The 20,657-nt window shown below is 40.5% G+C and overlaps 1 protein-coding gene and 1 long non-coding RNA gene across 5 annotated transcripts in view; one reads left to right on the top strand and one right to left on the bottom strand.

The window, feature by feature from the left end:
• Positions 1 to 20,657, top strand: part of LOC138741891 (uncharacterized) — a 280,492-nt gene that overhangs the window by 87,412 nt on the left and 172,423 nt on the right. The gene's annotated exons all lie outside the window — the stretch shown is intronic.
• creb3l1 (cAMP responsive element binding protein 3-like 1) overlaps positions 1 to 20,657 on the bottom strand; it is a 158,949-nt gene that overhangs the window by 33,227 nt on the left and 105,065 nt on the right. For both annotated transcript variants that reach the window (XM_069896120.1, XM_069896117.1), the window contains exons 4-6: positions 11,886 to 11,964; positions 9,178 to 9,329; positions 6,208 to 6,357 (exon numbers count right to left, since the gene is read on the bottom strand). In XM_069896120.1, the coding sequence (XP_069752221.1) occupies positions 6,208 to 6,357; positions 9,178 to 9,329; positions 11,886 to 11,964 (381 nt within the window). The remainder of the gene's footprint in view (positions 1 to 6,207; positions 6,358 to 9,177; positions 9,330 to 11,885; positions 11,965 to 20,657) is intronic.

Genomic DNA, 20,657 nt, shown 5'->3' with positions numbered 1-20,657 from the left:
TGACTCTCTTATCTACACCTCCCTCCCTACTAATCGACCACTTGGCACCAACCCCCGTGACCTCAGGACATGTGGCCACACATCCTCTCTCACCACCTTGCGGGGCACTAAATAGTCCTTCCAAGTGAAGTAACACTTCACTTGTGAATTTGTAGGAGTTATCTACTGCATCAGGTGCTAACATTGTGGTCTCCTCTACATCAAAAAGACAGGACACAGACTGGGAGATTGCATTGTTGAGCACCTTCGCTATGCCCACTACAATAGCAGTGATCTCCCAGTGGCAACCCATTTCAAAGGAAAGGTACAAAGCTCTGGAGTTCTCCATGGTGTGGGAGTGAATACATCATTTAGCAGAAGATTTCTACAATTAGTACAATTTTCGCAAAGGACCAGTGAATGATCATCTGAAGGGTTGCCATTTGGTGCTCCCGTATGGTCTACATCAGAGAGACTGGATACGACTGAGAGATCCCTTCATTCAGCATCTTGGGTCTGCCTGCCACAGTAGCAGGGATCTCCCAGTGGCAAACCATTTCAATTCCCTGCCCCATTCCTGTGCCAACATGTCTGTCCATGGTCTCATGTACTGCAAGACTGAGATTAGCACCACTTCATATTCCATCTGGGCACCCTTCAACCAGAAGGCATTAACATCAACTTTTCTGTTTTCTGTTAGCCCCCTCCCTCCTCTCTCTTTCCCCTATCTAGCATGCATCTTGAATAAATGAGGTACAGGAGCTGGAATCCAATCAAAGCATTTGGATAGTTTATACAGCGAATGAACTACTGTTTAAAAAAAATCACTGGCTACAATTAAACAGGAAGATCAGACGGAACACGGTTTTCAAGGCAAAAATAGGGATTGATGTTGAGAACACTGGGCAGTAGAGCTGGAATGTCAGCTGTGAGGAAATGAACAGCAATTTATCAGGCGATTATATGGAAGTGGTCAGCTGGAAGAAATAAGCTGTCTGAATGATGGTTTATATTAGGTCAAAACAATCAGTGCACATTTATGTAGTCAGATAATTATGGTTAGTTAAATATTTAAAAGTAATTACCATAATTGTATATTATTTACAATTACACTAAATTGGAGAAAGGCCAATTTTGAGGAAATGAGAAAGGATGTAGAATGCATGGAATGGGATAGGTTGTTTTCCAGCAAGGGTATGTGAGGTAAGTGGAGGACCTTCAAAGGTTACATTTTGAGAGTACAGAGTGTGTATATTCGTGTCAGGATCAAAAGGCAAGGTTAGAGGTATAAGGAACCTTGGTTTTCGAGGGATATTGGGGATCTGGTTTGGAAGAAAAGAGAGGTGTATAGGCAACATGGAGCAAATTAGGTACTTGAGGAGTATAAAAATGCAAGATAAACCTCAAAGAAGTAATCAGGAAGGCTTAAAAAAAATGAGGTTGCTTTGGCAGACAATGTTAAGGAAAATACCTAGGTTTTCTACAAATATATTAAGAGAAAAAGGATAATAAGGGACAAAATTGGTTCCTTTAAATATCAGAGGGTTTGGCCTTGTATGAAGCCAAAAGAGATGGGGGAGATCTTAAATGATTTTTTTTCCTAACAGTATTCACTAAAAAAAACAAGCACAGAGTTGTGGGAAGTAAGGAAAACAAACAGTGAAATTATGGAACCTATACAGATTAAAGAGGAGGAGGTGCTTGTTGTCTTAAAGCAAATAAGGGTGGATAAATCCCCAGGGTCTGACAAGATATTCCCTTGGACCTTGAGGGAGGCTAGTGCAGAAATTGCAAGGGCTTTGGCAGAAATATTTAAAATGTCCTTAACCATGGGTGTGGTGCCAGAGGGTAACTCACATTGTTCCATTGTTTAAAAATGGCTTCAAAAGTAACCCTGGAAATTATAGGCCTGTGAGCCTGATGTTGACAGTAGTGAAATTATTGGAAGGTGTTCTAAGAGATCGGACATAGAATTATTTGGATAGCCAGGGACTGATTAGGGATAGTCAACGGGGCTTTGTGCGTGGTAGGTTGTGTTTAACCAATGTTATAGAGTTTTTCGAGGAGGTTACCAGGAGAGTTGATGAAGCAAAGGCTGTGGATGTTGTGTACATGGACTTTAGTAAAACCTTTGACAAGGTCCCACATGGGAGGTTAGTCAGGAATGTTCAGATGCTAGGTATTCATAGTGAAGTAGTGAACTGGATTTGACAATGGCTGGACAAGAGAAGCCAGAGAGTAGTGGTGGAAGATTGCTTCTCAGATTGGAGGCTTGTGACTAGTGGTGTGATTCAGGGATCGGTGCTGGGACCATTGTTGTTTGACATCTATATCTATTTCCATTTCTTCCTGTAATTCTGGTCTTCCTAGGACCCTGGGGATCCAATCTTTTATAAATTCTCTCTTATTCTTGCCTTCTTCATCTTCCTTAAGGCCCACTATCTTTATATTATTTCTTCTATTATAATTTTCCATTATATCTATCTTCTGAGCTAACAGCTCTTGTGTCTCTTTAACTTTTTTATTAGATTCTTCTAATTTCTCTTTTAAATCCTCTACTTCCATTTCTACGACTGTTTCTCGTTCTTCCACCTTGTCCACTCTTTTTCCTATATCTGACATGACCATCTCTAATCTATTCATTTTTTCTTCTGTACTTTTTCTTCTCCTTTTTATTTCACTAAATTCTTGTGATTGCCATTCTTTTACTGATTCCATATAGTCTTTAAAAAAAAATATATCCATTGTCTTGCCCTTCCCTTCTTCTTCCATTTCTCTGTGCTCTTCTTCTTCTTTTTCCTCTGGGTTGGTCATCTGTTGTTTCTTTGATTTCTTTTTACTCTCTTCTTTCTTGTTCTCATTGTTTTCTATGTTCTCTTCTTGTTGTTGTGCTGTGGCTGTCATTCTCAGCTGTGGAGATCGATTCCTCAGCTGGTCCCCCCTCCCATCAGTGTTTTTTTTGTTTTGCGCGGTTGCGCACTTTTGCTTGGCTCCACGAGCCATTTTTGTAGTCCCGAGCTCGGGACTTCGACTGACCTGAGGGAGTGGGCTTCTCTCTCCACAGCGGGCCTCCTCGGACAGGTAAGGCCTTCACCTTCTTCTTCTGATGTCTTTTCTTCTTCTCTTCTTCCCATTGCTTTCGACTTTTCTTTCTTCTCTGCCATTTTCTTCCCACCTTTACTTTCACTTTATTTTAATTTTCGTGTTTGTGCCTGTTTTCTCTGTTTTTTTTAAACTTTTCTGGTGAAGGGCTGGAGTTCCCCGACCGGCCACTACTCCATCACGTGACTCCCCTCGACATCTATATCAATGATCTGGATAATAATGTTGTAAATTGAATCAGTAAGTTTGCAGATGACACTAAGATTGGAGGTGTTGTAGACAGCGAAAGAAGGTTTTCAAAGCTTGCAGAGGGATCTGGACCAGCTGGTAAAATGGGCTAAAAAAATGGCAGATGAAATTTAATGCATTTTGGAAGGACAAACCAAAAAAGGACATACATGGTAAATAGTCAGGCACTCAAGAACAGAGGGATCTGGAAATACAGATACATAATTCCCTGAAAGTGGTGTCACAGGTGGATAGGGTTGTATGGGGAACTTTTGGCATTTTGGCCTTCATAAATCAAAATATTGAGTACAGGAGTTGGGATGTTATTGTAAAGTTGTATAAGACATTGGTGAGTCCAAATTTGGAGTATTTTGTGCAGTTTTGGTCTTCTAACTACATGATAAATATCAATAAGATAGAAAGAGTGCAGAGAAGATTTACTAGAATGTTGCCTGGACTTCACGAACTGAGTTACAAGGAAAGGTTAAACATGTTAGGATTTTATTCCCTGGAGTGTAGAAGAATGAGGAGAGATTTGATAGAGGTATTTATATTTATGAGGGGGACAGACAAAGTAAATGTAGATGGGCTTTTTCCACTGAGGGCAGGTGTGATACAAACCAGTGGACATGGGTGAAAGGGGAAAAGTTTAGGGGGAACTTCTTCACATAGAGAATGGAGTGTGGAACAAGCTTTCAGCTAAAGTGGTAAATGTGAACTTATTTTTAACATTTAAGAAGAATTTGGACAGGTACATGGATGGGAGAGATATGGAGGGCAACAGGTCATTGGGACTAGGAAAAGTGATGGTTCAGCATAGACTAGAGGGCCAAGGTGGCCTATTTCTGTACTGTAATTGTTCTATGGTTCTACACTGCAATGTTTGATTATAGAACACTGAAAATTTCAACTCGCAGGAAAGTACAGTATATGTAGTGTTGCATGAGCAAATCAAATGAATCGGGGATCAGATTAACTTTATTCACTTGGAGGTAAACTTACAGGATAAGCTGCAATTAATTTAGTTACACACATGAACAATGCTGAGCAAAATCAGGAGTGAAGGAAAAACAAGCATTGCATCCAAACCTATCAGTTACCCAATAGGCTGGATAGGTCAAATTAGAGTTATCCTTGGTGAAGCCTGTGGTAGAATGAAGCAGTACAGAAATAGCCTTTCAGTCTACCACATCTGGCCTGACATCAGACGAGTATTTTGCAGTAAATGGTGGCCACCACTGGTCTCAAAGAAAGCTGCCCACAAGGATTCATTGATCTCCACAAAGTGGATCCCTCCTTCCGCCAAGGTTAATTTCATTATGTTCTCAGCTCTAAAGGAGCTCTGGCACACAGCAAAAGAAACATCCTTGTGCAAACTTAGGACGCAATCACATGGAAGAATTCTCATGGACTGCCAAGCAAGAGTGAAAATTTCCTGTCTGTTACCAACCTTTTTAAATGTTTTTCAGAAAAATGAAATAATGATGAAAACAGTTACAAGATTAAGGTTGAAGCTGAAATGTCATTAGGATAACTTTAAAAGTGATGAACTTTTGAATGATTGTTCAAAGGGAATTAGGCATTAACATAAGAACATAAGAAATAGAAGCAGGAGTCGGCCATCTGGACCATCGAGCCTGCTCTGCCATTCAATGATCATGGGTGATATGATCATTGATTCAAGTCCACGTACCTGTCTTTTCCCCATATCCCTTAATTCCTTTTTTATATAAAAATCTATCTAACTGAAATGTTTTTAATGAAGTAGCCTCAACTGCTTCCCTGGGTAGAGAATTCTACAGATTCACTACTCTCTGTGGAAAAACAGTTTTTCCTCATCTCCAACTTAAATCTACTCCCTTGTATCTTGAAGCTGTGTCACCTAGTTCTGGTCTCAGTACCAGTGAAACCAATTTTCCTACCTCTAGCTTATCTATCCCTTTCATAATTTTATATGTTTCTATAAGACCTCCTCTCATTCCTCTGAATTTGAGTGAGTATATATCCCAGACGATTTACTCTCTCCTCATAGGTCAACCCCCTCATCGCCGGGATTATCCTGGTGAACCTCCTCTGGACTGCCTCCAAGGCCAATATATATGAGCCAAGGAGGTTGTTCAAAAATAATTATGGATTAATAGGTAGATAAAAAAAAATGTTACACTTTATTTAACAAGCCTTAATTTGTTTTCAGGAGGTTAATAATAACTCTGTAAAACATCCTCACCATTTCAGTAATTTCATTGACCCTCCATTAGCTAATATTCCGATACATCTGGTGGAGAAGCTGATTGTCACCAATGGCAGCTTCAGAATTTGTGCATTAAAGTAACCATGTGCCAACTCAGGAAGCTACTGTTCAATAGTGCAAATACAGTAGGTGTACAATCAACAGAAACACAAAAATGAACAATTGTCTTGGTTCAATTAAACATGGGAGTAATGAATAAAGGTCTCTTGCAGAAAATGCCAAAAGGAACCACCGCAGATAGTCATCACATTGGAGACGTAAAACTTTCACACAAACCCCATCAATGTTGATTATGGTAATTGGATAAGTATTTAAAAGATAATTACCATAATTGTGCATTATGTACCAATGCATTGCTGTATATGATTTTAGAATAATGCAAAGTTCAGTGAATAAGTCAATTAAATTGTAGTGACTGTATCATGCTGCGGAGCAGAAGTCATCAAGGGGAAATCCACGTTGAACGCCACCCCCCAACTATCAAACAGCTTCTCCATTCTCTATGCTCTTCCCTGTCATCTTAACTCCCAACATTGCTCAACTCTTTGCCATTGGCCAGGAAACATCTTGCCGCTGCTTCCACTCTGAAGTCCCAGGGATATTGATGTCAGGGCTCTAGAGCAAAGGGAGTTTGTTCTTTCTTTTACCTTGTTCTTGATTTTTCTCCGCACTCTCTTGAGAGCTTTCTCCTCGGCTTTTGTAAGTGGTAGCTTGGTGGGGATAGGATATCCCTCAGCGATCAGTGTCCGCTTTTCCTCTTCGGTGAGCAGCAGAGGGCCTGATGTCCCCTGGAGCTTCTGACAAGGGGAAGAAAAGACAACTTGGGTTCACAAACCTATTTCCATCTCAGCAGAAAACTCTGCAGTCATCAAATCATACAACTTGGAAACAGGTTTGCACTGATCATCAGAAAACTCTGCAGTCATCAAATCATACAACTTGGAAACAGGATTGCACTGATCATCGAGGATTCACTTTCAATCATCCTGCACTAACTCAGTTTAATTTTTCCCATTTCGATCTCACAACCTACCAACACATTTGGGGTAATTTGCATAGATCAATTTGATATTAATTAGCTTATCTATGTATACATCTTCTGGATGTGGGAAGAAACTGATGCACCTGAAGGGGTACATGTAAACTCCACACAGGCAGCATTGAGCCCAAATATCTGGAATCATTAGGTAGCAGATGCACCACTGTGCTACCCTAGAATAAACTGAGTCAGCTGCTTGGAAGGCAGCTTTGCACACCACTTTACAAAATCCTCAATTATATTACTGTATGGCTGCTATGATTTCAGTCACTTCTTCCTTCTTATTTTGTTCAGAGGTTCTTTTTAAGTATTCAGTAATTTAAAAAATTTAAATTTAGACACACAATATGGTAACAGGTCCTCTCGGCCCATGAGCCGCCAACCATGCTGCTATCCTGAATTACAGAGTGAGTGCAAGTAAGTGGAGTTGAGCTAAAATATTGCAAAGATTTTGAGTATTCAAAGAATGGACGTAGATAGAAGGAGGCTCCATAAAGGCTTCAAGCAGCTGTTAAAAGAGCCGACAATATTTGTAATTAAAATCCTGAAACTGTGAGGTCTGTGCTCAAGATGGCAGCACCTGAGCTTGGCAGCAGCCAAGAGGGATTGCAGATTCTGGGTGAGCAGCGGACCAGAGCAGAGCAGGGCACCTGACACAGGCTGCGGGTGACTTGTGGTTGGTTGGGAGACCCACAGGGATTGCTGGAGACTGGATCATGGAAACCAGGTGTCAGATCTGGTATTTGAGAGGGTGCTGAGGGCAAGAGGGCTCCCAAAGGGCCTTGAACGCAGAAGGGTTTCTGATTGTGTTGACGGTTTGGATCGAGCTCAGGTTGCCTGATGAATTGAATTGAACAGGAGTGTGTGCAATTACAGAGGCTCCAGGAGTGCTGGAAATGAATCTAAGGCCTGCTAATTGTTCACTGTCAAGGATCACACTCAAATGATAATGACTTAGTTGAACTGCTGAGAGATAAGTCCTAGTCACAGCTGGGCCCCTCAGTTAGATACTCACTCCTGCCACAAAGATATTAAACCCATCATGTTTTGACAAAAAATGTGGCTTGCACATTGCTAAAAATAACTAAGAAGGTTTAATAAATTAATTATTCAGCATTTAGATTATACAGCCAATTGAGGGAAAGGTGTTGGAAGAAGCCAACAATGCAGTTCTCATTGACCCACTAATCTTCCCACACACAGAAACCAGTCAGTTCATGGACTAGTGTACTCAAATTCCAAGTGAAGCACTTCCTGTCAAACAGACTTCAGATTGATCCAGGCCACCTTCTCTTTAATGAATAACACTGCCTGCTATTTCAAAGGCTTCTGCAGCTATCCTCTGGATGTGGATCTGGGCTTAGTTGCCAATGGTTTGAATTGAACTGGGGACTTGTGCAGCTGCAAAGTCTGCAGTAATGCTGGATCCAAATCCATGATCACTCCGTGACTCTGAGGAGATTCTTTTGCTTCTCTTTCTCGAACTCTTTCCAGCTGGGCATGCATATGGCAGACTAAAGCCAATTTCATGTAATATTACTTGTCTGTTTTATTACATGACAATAAATAAACAGTATCTGAAATAGTATCAGCATCTCTCTCTCTCTCTCCCCTCCCTGACCCTCAAATTCCATCTGCTGCTGAAATCTTTCAAGTTGTGCTTTCAGTGGTTACTTTCTCCTTTCTTTCAGCCAGCTAGGAGTGTCAGGATCTCATTGGAGCTTAGTATATTAAACAAATAAAATTTCCTATTTATAAGGCCTTTTCCAGACCTCAGTACTTACTAAAGGGCCAAGAAAGTATTTTTTAAGAATATTTACAATTTAAAAAAAACGTGGCATACAAGATGTGTATGTCAAACTTAGAGAAACATGAATGTAATAATGATCAGATCATATTTTATTGTGTTGTTGGGTAAATATTGAAATAACGTTGGGGAAAATGTAGGAGTGGCTCAGTTAGCGTAGTGGTCAGCGCAATGCTAATACAGCAACAGTGACCTGGGTCCCAATCCGGCACTATCTGTAAGGAGTTTGTACATTTTCCCTATGTCTGTGTGGGTTTCCTCTGGGTGCTCCGGTGTCCTCCCATCTTTCAAGGCATAGGGGGTATGTAGGTTAATTGGGGTTTTGGGGCAGCACAGGCTCATGAGCTGGCAGGATCTGTACAGTGCTGCATGTCAAAAGTTATATTTAGTTCTTTGAACTTGTGCCATGAGCTCTTTCACATGAATCTGAGAGGTGAACTGGACTTCAGTCTGTAAGATAGGATCTAACAATGCAACATTCTTACAGCATTGCTCTGGAGTCACCAGCCTGAATCATTTGCATGAGTGTCTTGGCCAGGACTTGGACACAACCCATGTAATACTTGAGCCAAGGCAAAAGAAGTGGTAACAAGTGAGTGGCTTCAAGCTCACCCAGTGATTAATTAGAGAAGGCCCAGGTAGAATTGGGCAATAAATAGAAAGAAACTGAAATTTTGTTGCAGAGGTTTAATGAGAACTCTTGAAGACTGAAGACCCTGAGATTTTTCCTGCTAAGACATTCTGTTTGCTAACATGTGCATCATGACTTACGTGAGGAGCTGTGAGCAGCGGAGATGATGAGATGGCACTGGATGACCGAGCCTGTGGTCGGGCGGGGCTGGACGGTGGGAGGGACCGTGGACTCTGTGAACCATCGCTGTCACTGCTGTGGCTGCTTGGGGGTGTAGGTGGCAGCTGCACATCTGGCGGAAAACAGGAAAGAAAAGTCAAGTCACAGCTCCCCAATTACACACTAGCAGTTGAGGTAAAAGAACAAGGATGTAATATTGAGCATTCCTACAAGCCAGGATGATAGTTTTCTGAAATCAGAATAAATAGTTTGGCTCATTTATTTCCTTCAAGTAAACTAGATTCTTCCACCATATCCAGGAAGCACCATTTTGTTTTTTTTAGACATTTGGCACAGTAACAGGCCATTTTGGACCATGAGCCCGTGCCATCCAATTTACACCCCCGGTACGTTTTGAATGGTGGGAGGAAACCGGAGGCCTGGGGAAAACCCACGCAGACACAGGGAGAACATACAAACTCCTTAAAGACAGCGTGGGATTCGAACCCCGGTTTAGATCGCTGGTGCTGTAAAGGCATCGTGCTAGCTACTATGCAAACTGTGCCACCCCAATGTGTGGGAAGTTTAGACATTGGAAATATTTGAAATAACTCAACAACAATAAATAAGTTTTGTACATTAGAACCAATTGTTTGACAATACCATGACATTTCTCTGAGGAAATGACCTGCTCCAGACCCAGTGCTGATGCTGTTCTATAGCATTCATCAGCTGATTGATAGGAAAGGCAAGGCCAACTAGCAAAGTGCATTTATTGGACATACAGTAACCATTTCCTGGGATGGAACGTAATGCACAACAGAGGCTCCATCTTTTCTCCAATTGCCACAGCCAAACCTTTCAATTTCACGAAAGGAACAGCAGAAGTCAAGCTTTGTTTCATCTGAACTTACTCGACATGTGAATGACTTGGGAGAGGTAGGGTCAGCATTATGGATTTAGGATAGAGTAGGATAGAGTGGGTGGAGTTAACCCTCTGTAAGACAACACAAAGAAGTTTGAAAGCTTCATTTTGCCAAACTGCGTGTGGTACGGAATTTCACATTCACCCCACAAAATATTTCCATTCTATTTCAGAATTGAAAGCCTCTTCACACTCCAAAAGGGGCTGTCAGAAACATAAATAGACCACGGAAACATCCAAGAGTCCCCCGTGCCCCTCAGTTTGGCTAAACTGATTGAATAACCAGAGATGGAAAGGGTGACTGTGGCTTGCTAGTGACGCAGCCCAACAACATGCATAACCTTATTACAACTAGGAGAGCTGAGCATCTCTCATTAGTAGTGCACATGCAAAGAGAGTCCAGTTCATTGGTCATCATCTCTGACTGCACACCCAATGGGAAATGATAAACTGTAAACCGTGGAAGGTTATAAAGGTGAAGAGATTGAGAGCAACACTCATTAAACATTGTTGCTGATTTTCTCCTGGAGTTATTATCTCAGTCACTAATTAATCATGGATCTGCAGGGTAAATGACCAGAGGTAGAAAGAGAGGAAGGGAAGGCTGAAATAGTAGTTAAAGCCAAAATCTTGTTTCTAAGATTAATTACTAGGATGCAACTATAAACAATTTAGGGAAGTTAGCACATTATGCATTTTACTTCATTTTCCTTAAGTACATAAATATCTCAGAGATAAGGGAGTAAACAAGGTTCTACTGATTTCTAGAGGAACTTTGCAGGTCTCCTAGTGGAGATAAATATAGATAACTAATGTTTCAGGCCAAGCACTTCTTCAAGGTATGAAGAAAAATCTGGCAGGCGCCTGAACAAAATGGTTGAGGAGAAGGCAAGAAAGGGCTGGTGGAGGGGCACAGGCCAACAGGCAAAAGGTGATCATTGGACATGGATAAGAGGACAGGAGGTGAGCAGGGGTTGGCTGTGTGAATGTAGAGCTGGAAGAAAGGAGACAGAGAGGAAGGGAAAGACAGAAATAGAAGAAAAGAGAAATAGAGATGGGCAAAGGAGAGAGATGGGGGAGGGGGCTACAGAAACCAGAGAAATCGATGTTAATGCCATCCGGTTGGAGGGTGCCCAGAAGGAATACGAGGTTTTGTTCCTCCAATTTGCGGGTGGTTTCGTCTGGAAGTGCATGAGACCATGGACAGGCATGTCAGCATGGGAATGGGGCAGGGAATTGAAATGGGTTGCCACTGGGAGATCCCTGCTATTGTGGCGGACAGAGTGAAGTTGCTGAATGAAGGGATCTCTCAGCCTGCTTCCAGAATCTCTGATGTATTCCACAATGGGAGCACCAGATGGGAACCCTTTGGAGGATCATTCACCAGTCTCTTGCGAAAATTATACCAATCGTGGAACTCCACTGCTAAATAATACTGTATATCCACTCCCACATCAGGAAGAACACCAGAGCTTTCTACCTTTCCTTTCAAATAACATTATTGTATTTATCAAGAACAAGGAACACAAGGTCCATCCCTCCTTCAATGCTTCACTCAAGCGTCAGGCCAGAGTATGTGTGTGTTTCCAAGCTGAGTCTTGAATGAACAACTTCTTTAGATGAGGAGACATGGATGATGTTAGCTGAGCCACATCTACCTTAAATCTGTTGAATACGTGCAGTAAATATATCTTCTGGAAACCCAAAATCACAAACACTGGAGAATGTTCTGTGAGAAACTACAATTTTTGTTCAATTCCCTACCTGTGTGGACATTGAGGAACTGATTGGGTTCTTTAGGCTCCACTTTTATTTGAGGCACTGTGCTTGGATCTGTCTGAGTCTGTGAAGAAGGAAAAATAAAGAATTGAGGACAACAACAGAGTGAACAGCACTGAAAGACCAAACTCTATGATGGAGTAAAGGCACTAAATTCCTTTTATTAATATTTTCTGCTTTTCTTTCTTTTATGGACCTGCATTCAGCTACTTCCATTGGGAAAATTATATATCAGTTCATTCATTCATAAAATCACCAGGCTGAGGAACAGCTTCTCTCTCATATAAACTCTATTTATTAAACAATATTTAATCATTTTTGAAGGAGAAGATCTGCCATGAATTTCATGCATGCATGTTCAAGTTTATTGTAGGAGTACGTACATTATATCACATACAACCCTGAGATTCTTAACTGCAGGCCAGGTAGAATTTCTACTTATCAGTAGATAAACTGTACACAAAAAAAAACATATACATGAGAGAAATGTAAACAAACAGTGCAAATACAGGAAAAAAATCAGTAATAATAATGAGCAATAATAATTCAGTCTCTGACTGAATCTGTGGTTCAGGAAACTGATGGTGGATTGGTAGCAACTGTTTTTGAACCTGGTGGTGCGAGTCTTGTGGCAACTATATTTCTTTCCTGATGGCAGCAGAGAGAACAGAGCTTGTCCTGGGTGTTGTGGAACCTTGATGATTACAGGTGCTCTCCAACAGCAGCGTTCCATGAAGATATTTTGAATGGTGGGGAGAGTTTTGCCTGTGATGTTCTGGGCTGTGTCCATAACCTATGCAGAGGCTTCCGCTCAAAGGCATTGGTGCCCCTGGACTCAGCCATGATGCAGCTGTTCAGCACACTTTTCACCACACATCTGTGGAAGTTTGCCAATGTTTCTGATGTCAAACCCAACCTCTGCAAACTCCAGAGGAAGTAGAAGCTCTGACGTGCTTTCTTCATGATGACATAAGTATGTTGAGTCCAGGAAAGGTCCCCCGATATAGTTACTCCCAAGAATTTAAATTTGCTCACATTCTTCACCTCTGATCCTGTCAATGATCACTGGATTGTACATTTCTGATTTTCCTTTCCTAAAGTCTACAATCATCTCCTTGATATTGGTGATATTGAGTGAGAGTATGTTAGTACACCATTCAGTCAAGTTTTCAATCTCCTTCCTGTATGCTGACTAGTCATCCCTGTTAATACAGCCAATTAATGTGGTATAGTTAGCAAATTGTGTTGTTGTGGTACCAAACCATATAGCCATAGGTGTAAAGTGAGTAAGCAAGGGTCTTATTACTCAGTACTGTGATGCTCCAATGCTGATGGGGATTGTGGAGGAGATGTTCTTGCCAATCCACAATGATTGGGATCTGGAGTGAGGAAATCCAGGATCCAATTACAAATTGGACCAGGTCTTGGAGCTTGCTGATTAATTTTGATGAGTGATGGTGTTGCAAGCCAAACTGTAGTCAATAAGTAGCCTGGTGTATGTATCTTTGCCGTTCAGGTGTTCCAGGGTTTTAGGTAGAGAAGTGGCTCCCAACCGGTGGGCCATGGTCCACTGGTGGACCTCACCATGTTTCCATGTGGACCACAGAGACTTCCCAACCACTGAGGTCAAGGTGGGTCTGAGGACATGTCTTTGCCCTCCTGGGTGATCTTGGGTGGGGTGGTGAACAATCTGTCACTGGCGTCAGTGAGGTCATCTGGCTGTCTCTCAAAATAAGCGGTTGGCACTCAGACACAGTTTCTTTTTGACCTCCACACAAAACAGATTCAGAAGTCTGTATTTTTTGTCTTCTTACTGCTTGTTCTTCACTTCAGTCAAGACTCAAGAGGCTCATTTATAAGGTAAGACACATGATAAATTTCTTCTCTAAAATTGGATATAAATTATTTTTTCATAAAGTTTCATGGCAGATTTACCCTGGATGGAATTGCGTGACTGTAGGATATGTTAAAGTTTACTTGACATTTGGGAGCAAATGAATAACCCTCAAGGAAACATCAGTGCTTTTTGATCTTTAAAAATGTTAAATAAAATACTTTAAATTAGATAAAGATGCGTTTCTCACAAAGCTGCTTTTGACTTGAAATTATTACTCATTCTTTGCCACCAGTGGGCCATGGCATGTTAGGCTGGAAGCCAGGTGGACCTTAGACTGAAAAAGGTTGATAACCACTAGAGTAGAGCCATTGAGATGGCATCTGCCTTAGACGTGTTGCTGCAGAATGCAAATTGGAATGGATCCATGTTGCCGCTCAGACAGGAGGTGATATGCTTCAACACCAGCCATGCAAACCACTTCATCACTGTTGTTTTCAGTAGTCATTTGGGCAGGTTACCACACATTTCTTGGGCACTGGTACAATTGAGCCCTGTTTGAAGCAGGTGGGTTCTACGTCTTATTGGAGTGAGATGATGAAGATATTCATGAATATATTGGCCAGTTGGTCAGCACGGGCTTTCAGTACTCGATAGGGTGCTCCATCTGGACTAGATGTTTTCCTTGGAGTCTCTCCTGAAGGAAGTCCATACATCATCTTTGGATACTGTCAGTAGAGGATCATCAGCAGATGTGGGGGTGCACAGTGGTTCTGGGAGCTCAATGCAGACTTAAACAAATCACCTACCTTCTTCTTTCTTGCGTTCGCTCACCTCCTGACCCTGTGAGCAACTTGGCATCCCAACAGAGTGGAGATGACGGAGAGGAAATTACATTGGACAACAAAAGATTTTGATTCCTGAACACTGGGGTGTATTTTATGCATTTTGGACTGCTGATCACAAAAATCGCCCTAAAATTTTCCTATCATGTACCTTTTTTTTAGATACAAGCTATTTGCTTCAGCAAATAGAATCATGAAGTGCAACATGTCATTGAAAATTCATTTACTGCTTATGCACTTGGACTTCCCTGCTGATCTTGGTGCAGTCAGTGACGAACATGGTGGAATGTTTCACCAGGACATTGTAAACATGAAAAAGTGATATCAGGGCAACTGAAATACACCAATGCTGGCTGTTTGTTGGATACTGACACAAGAGGCATCAGATGCTGAGTACAAATGAAAATCAGTGGCAAAACATTTTTAGGTCATTTGAACTAATGCAATGTGTCAGTATCATTATGTGTTTAAATACGCTAAATTCAATAAAAATAATTTAATGTTTTCCCAACTTCCTATTTGATGCAACAAATCTGAAAAAAATCTTTTTGTTCAGCTGGAAGTTGCATATCATAATCCCCATTTTTTTTCAGGAAGGAAACCTTTTGAAAAATGTGTTGTCCAATGTTATTGAAGACACAAAGCTCCCTTGCTACTATCCAGCAGGTGGACAATGATTGCTGGTGCAATTGCTATGTGGAGACCTGTTGCTCTCAAGTCCTTATGGCCAATTAGTTTTTTTTTTCAAATAATGGCTTTCAGGGCAGTGCATATTCTCTCTAAGATGAATGGAGTATTTGTGGAAAATAAGAGAAAGTTCACCAACATGGAGAACTGAATGATGCCATTCAGATAGGGTGTCATTTCTGACAGGGAGATTGAGCTGGCAATTGTAGAACAGGAGTTCTGATAATGCAACCATTCAATTTGCCTGTTTGGACAGAGAGATTGATGTCACTCGCATTTGCAGAGAAGACTTTGGAATGAAGGTTTGTCATGGGGTAGGGTGCATTCTGCTCAAGTTACTAGAGTAAACCAGCAACTTGAACCATTGATGTGGGGATACAATTTCAAATTTCACCTTGATAGCCAGGGAATTAAAGCTTAATAAATGAAAAACACTACGAATAAAATGCTGGATTCTCCAATAATATTCATAGTATAGCCCAATTATCACTGAAGGACTCCATCTGATTTGCAGATGTCTGTTAATCAAGAAATTCTGTTGCTCACATCTGGTCTGGCCTTAGAAGCTTAATATCCTTAATACACTTGAGATTGTCTGATCTCAGAACCTAAGCAGGCTCAGGCCTGGTCAGTACTTGGAGGAGAGATCGCCTTTGAACACCAGGTTTCTGTGCGGGGCACTGGACAAAGTGGTGACTCGGTCTGCCTTACAGTAGACAAAAGTTAAAGAATTTCATGTATGTTACATTCTGAATGTAGTGTTATGTGACAATAATGGAGCCTTTACTGTTACCTTTATATACACCAAATCCACCTATGCTGTTTGAGCCTTAAATACCCTCTGAAACAGCCTGGAGAATATGAGGGATGGACAATTATTGCTAATAAAATAATATTCACATCCTATCAATAAATAAAAAAGGGAAAGAACAAGTCATTCAAGAACCAACATTAAGGCTCTAATCTGAAGGAAGAATAGGGATAGCAAGATAAGAAAATCTTAAATGACAAGCAGACTGAGTCATAAAGAAAAGGCAGGCATATGTAAAGTTCAAGAAGTGCTCTGAAAGAATACAAAGATTGCAGGAAAGAGCTCAAGCAAGGATTAGGAAGACCAAAAGGGGCCATGAAATGTCCTTGGCAAGTACCTTTTAAAAATCCCAAGGTATTTTATGTTGTTAAACAGGTAAGTCCGCAGACACTATGATTATAGTGCAATACACAAAAGTGCTGGAGAAACTCAGCAGGTCATGCAGCATCTATAGCAGAGATTCCCAACATTTTTCTTTCCTCTCACATACCACTTTAAGTATTCCCTATGCCATAGGCACTCTGTGATTAGTAAGGGTTTGCTTAAGGTGGTGTGTGGGTGGGAAGAAAAAGTTTGAAAACCACCACTATTTTAATTGTACATAATTGACTCAGAAGATGGGGGCTAATGATGGAGAACTATGAATAGTGGTGTTCCGCAGGGATCATTGTTTGGACCCTTGTTGTTTACAATACAAGTTTTTACCCCCTCCATAAATCTTCGTCCGCGAAGCCAAGCCAAAGAAGAAAAAGAAAAGAAATGAAAAAGTGGGTGGGTGGGTGAGTTATCATTAGTAGATGATACAAAGATAATGGACTGGATAGAACACTTTCAAAGAATACAAGATATCAAACAGTTACAAATACGGGCAGAGAAGTGGCAGATGGAGTTTAATGCTGACAAGTGTGAGGAGTTGAACTTTGGGAGGTCAAATCTAAGGGGAATATATGCAGTTAATTGCAGACTCCTAAAAGTCCTGATAAGCTGGGGGACCTACAGGTCCAGGTCCATAGCTTATTGACGTTGGGCATGCAAACAGATAGGATAGTAAAGAAGGCGTATGGTATGCTTGGCTTCATTGGGTGAAACATTGAGCATAAAAGTAAGGAAGTCATGTTGTAGCTGCATAAAACTTTGGTTAGGCCACACTTAGAATACTGGTTGCTCTGTTACAGAAAAGGTGTGGAGGTATTAGAAAGGGTACAGAGGAGATTTACCAGGATGTTGCCTGGTTTAGAGGGTGTGAATTATGGGGAGAGCTTGGACAAACTTGGGTTGTTTTTTTCTCTGGAGGCTAAGGGGCAACCTGATAAAGCTGTACAAAATCATGAGAGACATTGATAGGGTGGACAGTCTAACATCTTCTCCCCAGGGTAGAAGCATCACATACTAAAGGACATGCATCTAAGATCCAGGGAAGGATGTTTAAGGCAGATGTTCAGGCAAATATTTTACACAGAGTGGTAGGAGCTTAGAAAGGTGATGAAGTGGTGGAAGCAGGTCAATAATAGTACTGGTATTTACGAGGCTTCTAGACACTGTTCCCTCTAAACTGTGCACGCACACGTTTTGCAACCAGTGCACAAAGGAAATTGATGTGCGCACAAAAGGTTAGTTATGTAAAATAAAGTAGTAATTAATAATTAATAAATCTTAGCGAAATACATTATTTGTAGAATGAAATTATATCTATTAAAACAGGCCGATATGGTTTTATTAGCCATGAGAGATAGGCTGTGCCAAAATACCTGATTTTAAAACCTGTAAAAGTGATTAAAAATATTCACAGACTTTGGAATAGTGGAGGATTGAAATGGCTACAAACGTGAAGAAATCAAAAACTCAGTTACAAAAGAAATTACCCTAAAAAAGAATTGAAGAATTGAGGCCTACCTACCAAGTTGAAGCCATGGAGTCGTTGACTGGAGTTTCCAAGCCTCAAAGGACCCCTGCTTGGCTTAGTATTACACCGGTACCAATCGTGCATCCGCAAGATGGCGCCGGTTCTGTGATGAGCTCGGCCAGCCCTGACTCGTGCCCCTGCGAGCCCGCAGTAATGCCTGGTGGTATAGGGGTGCACAGTGTAGCATCGGAGGACGCACCTGCGCGGTCAGTGACTCTTCTGGGCATGCGTGGTGCTTCGTGAGTTCGAGAATTACTAGAGAAGGTATGGGCTGTGGGGGAACCCAAAAGATGGTGGGCTGACGAGGTCAGCGCACTGTCAATGGGTATCTAGACCCGCAGCCACACTGGAAGAGGAAACATTGTGTCAGAAGAGGAAGAGAGCCCAGCGCTATTGGAATCAACACAGGAAGAATATATGGGGACTGAGGAAGAATATATGGGGACTGGGGCTTCAAGGGGAAGTGATGGAACCTGGACTGGATTCTGTGTTTTATGGAAGTGAAAACTAAAATGAACAATAAATGTGAAGAGATTACCTCTATGAAGAAAGATATGACTGTAGTTAAAAGTGATGTTAGTAGATGTATAAAAACAGTGGACACTATACAGGATAATTATTTTTTAATTGAAGAAGCTTTTTTTGAATGTAAGAACCAAGTGGATCGTAATAGAGAAAAAGTGGAGTGGAGGATTCTTTTGTGGATTGGGGGATTCAGAAGAAGGAATTACTTAAGAAGATTAACTCATTAGAGAATTAAGGTCGAAGAAATAATGTAAAAATAGTAAGTCTCGCAGAAGATATGGAAGGTTCAGATCCGGTAAAGTTTTTTAAGAAATGGATTCCTGAGGAACTGGGCAATGAAATTTTTCCGGATGGTCTGGAGCTAGACTGGGCACATACAGCATTGAGGAAACAAACATTTGCAGGTCAACCACCGTGAGCAGTTTTGATTCATTGTTTGAAATATCAGGATAGAGAAATGATATTACGAATTGCGGTGCAGAAGGTGCGGCAAAATCAGACTCCAATGATGGTTCAAAATAACAGAATGTTTTTCTCTGCTGATCTGAGTTAAGAAATTATTAGAAGGCACCGAGAATTTAATTCAGCTAAAGAAGTATTGTGGCGAAAGGGTTATAAATATATTTTTTCTTTTTCTTTTGACTTTTTGGAATTTTTATATAAGGAGGAAGGTTTAGAATATTAAGGGAATTAGAAAGGGGAGAAATATTTTATAGTAGCGTGATGTTTATTATTAACGAAATGTCTAATTTGAATTTTGCAACTTTTAATGTTCAGGGATTGAATAATCCCATTAAGCGTAAATGAGTATTGGCCTACATAAAGAAAATCAAAGTTGATATTGCTTTTTTGCAAGAGACACATTTGACTGAAAAAGAACATTTGAAATTGAAGAGAGAGTGGGTTGGTCATGTGTTTTCTTCTTCCTTTAATTCTAAGGCAAGAGGTGTAGCGATTTTAATTCATAAGAAATTACTGTTTGAATTGGAATCATTTGAAGGAAATACAGGGAGGGTTCTGACAGTGAATTATAAATTTTTTGCTGAATCATGGACCTTGTTAAATATTTACGCACCTAATGTAGACGATGAACGGTTCATGTCGGAGGCTTTTTTTCTGTTAAATCAGGCCAATTAAAATATTTTGATTGGAGGAGACTTTAACTGTGTTTTAGATCCTTTATTGGATAGATTTCCGAAAAGTATAAGGAAATCAAAGACGGCAAATAGCTCTGATGAAAGATTTGAATCTAGTTGATATTTGGAGGAGAGTAAATCCTACAGAGAAAGACTTTTCATTCATCTAGACATGATTCATTTTCTAGAATAGATTTTTTTTGGTATGGGCACATTTGCAAGGTAGAGTACTACAGGCTGAATATAAAAGTCGGGTTATATTGGATCACTCTATGTTGTTTTCCTCCTGTGCAAGTCCAGAAGTGGTGCAATTGTCTTATAGATGGAGGTTTAATACAATGCTACTGAGGAAACCAGTTTATTGCTTTTGTTAAGGAACAGGTTGCTTTATTCCTGGCTGAGAATATTAATTCAGTAAGTAGTAATTTTCTGTTGTGGGACACTTTGAAAGCACATTTGCATGGGCAAATTATTAGTTAAACTACGAAAGTTAAAAAAACAACATGTGGCGGAACGTTTAACATTGGAGAAACAAATTACTGAGTTGGAAAAGGAATTTCAGAAAGTGTTACAGAAGATAAAAAAGCTGCTTTAACGAAGTTGAAATTATGTTATAATATATTACAAACTTACCAGTATAAGCGTTTAATTCACCGATCTAAGCAACGTTATTATGAACTGGGTGAGAGAGCTCATAAGGCATGGCAATTAAAAACGGAACAGACATCGCAAATTATTAATGCTGTTAAACAGAACTCAATAGTTACCTTTAAATCTCAGGAAATTAATGATCAATTTTATTCATTTTACCAAAAATTGTATACTTCTGAGGGAAAGCAGGACGTTGGTTCCATTGAATCTTATTTATCTAAATTAAAACTACCTGTTTTAGGGGGGAGGAGGTTAAGGAATTGGAAGCTCCATTTACAGATTTTGAGATTAAAGAAACTATACAGGAGATGCTGAATGGAAAGTCACCAGGGTATGATGATTTTCAGCTGAATTTTATAAAGAAT

This window comes from Narcine bancroftii, chromosome 1 (assembly GCF_036971445.1).
Source record: "Narcine bancroftii isolate sNarBan1 chromosome 1, sNarBan1.hap1, whole genome shotgun sequence".
NCBI lineage: Eukaryota > Metazoa > Chordata > Chondrichthyes > Torpediniformes > Narcinidae > Narcine > Narcine bancroftii.
Note: the sequence above shows the minus strand (reverse complement) of the source record. Positions and strands in the feature narration are given on the sequence as shown.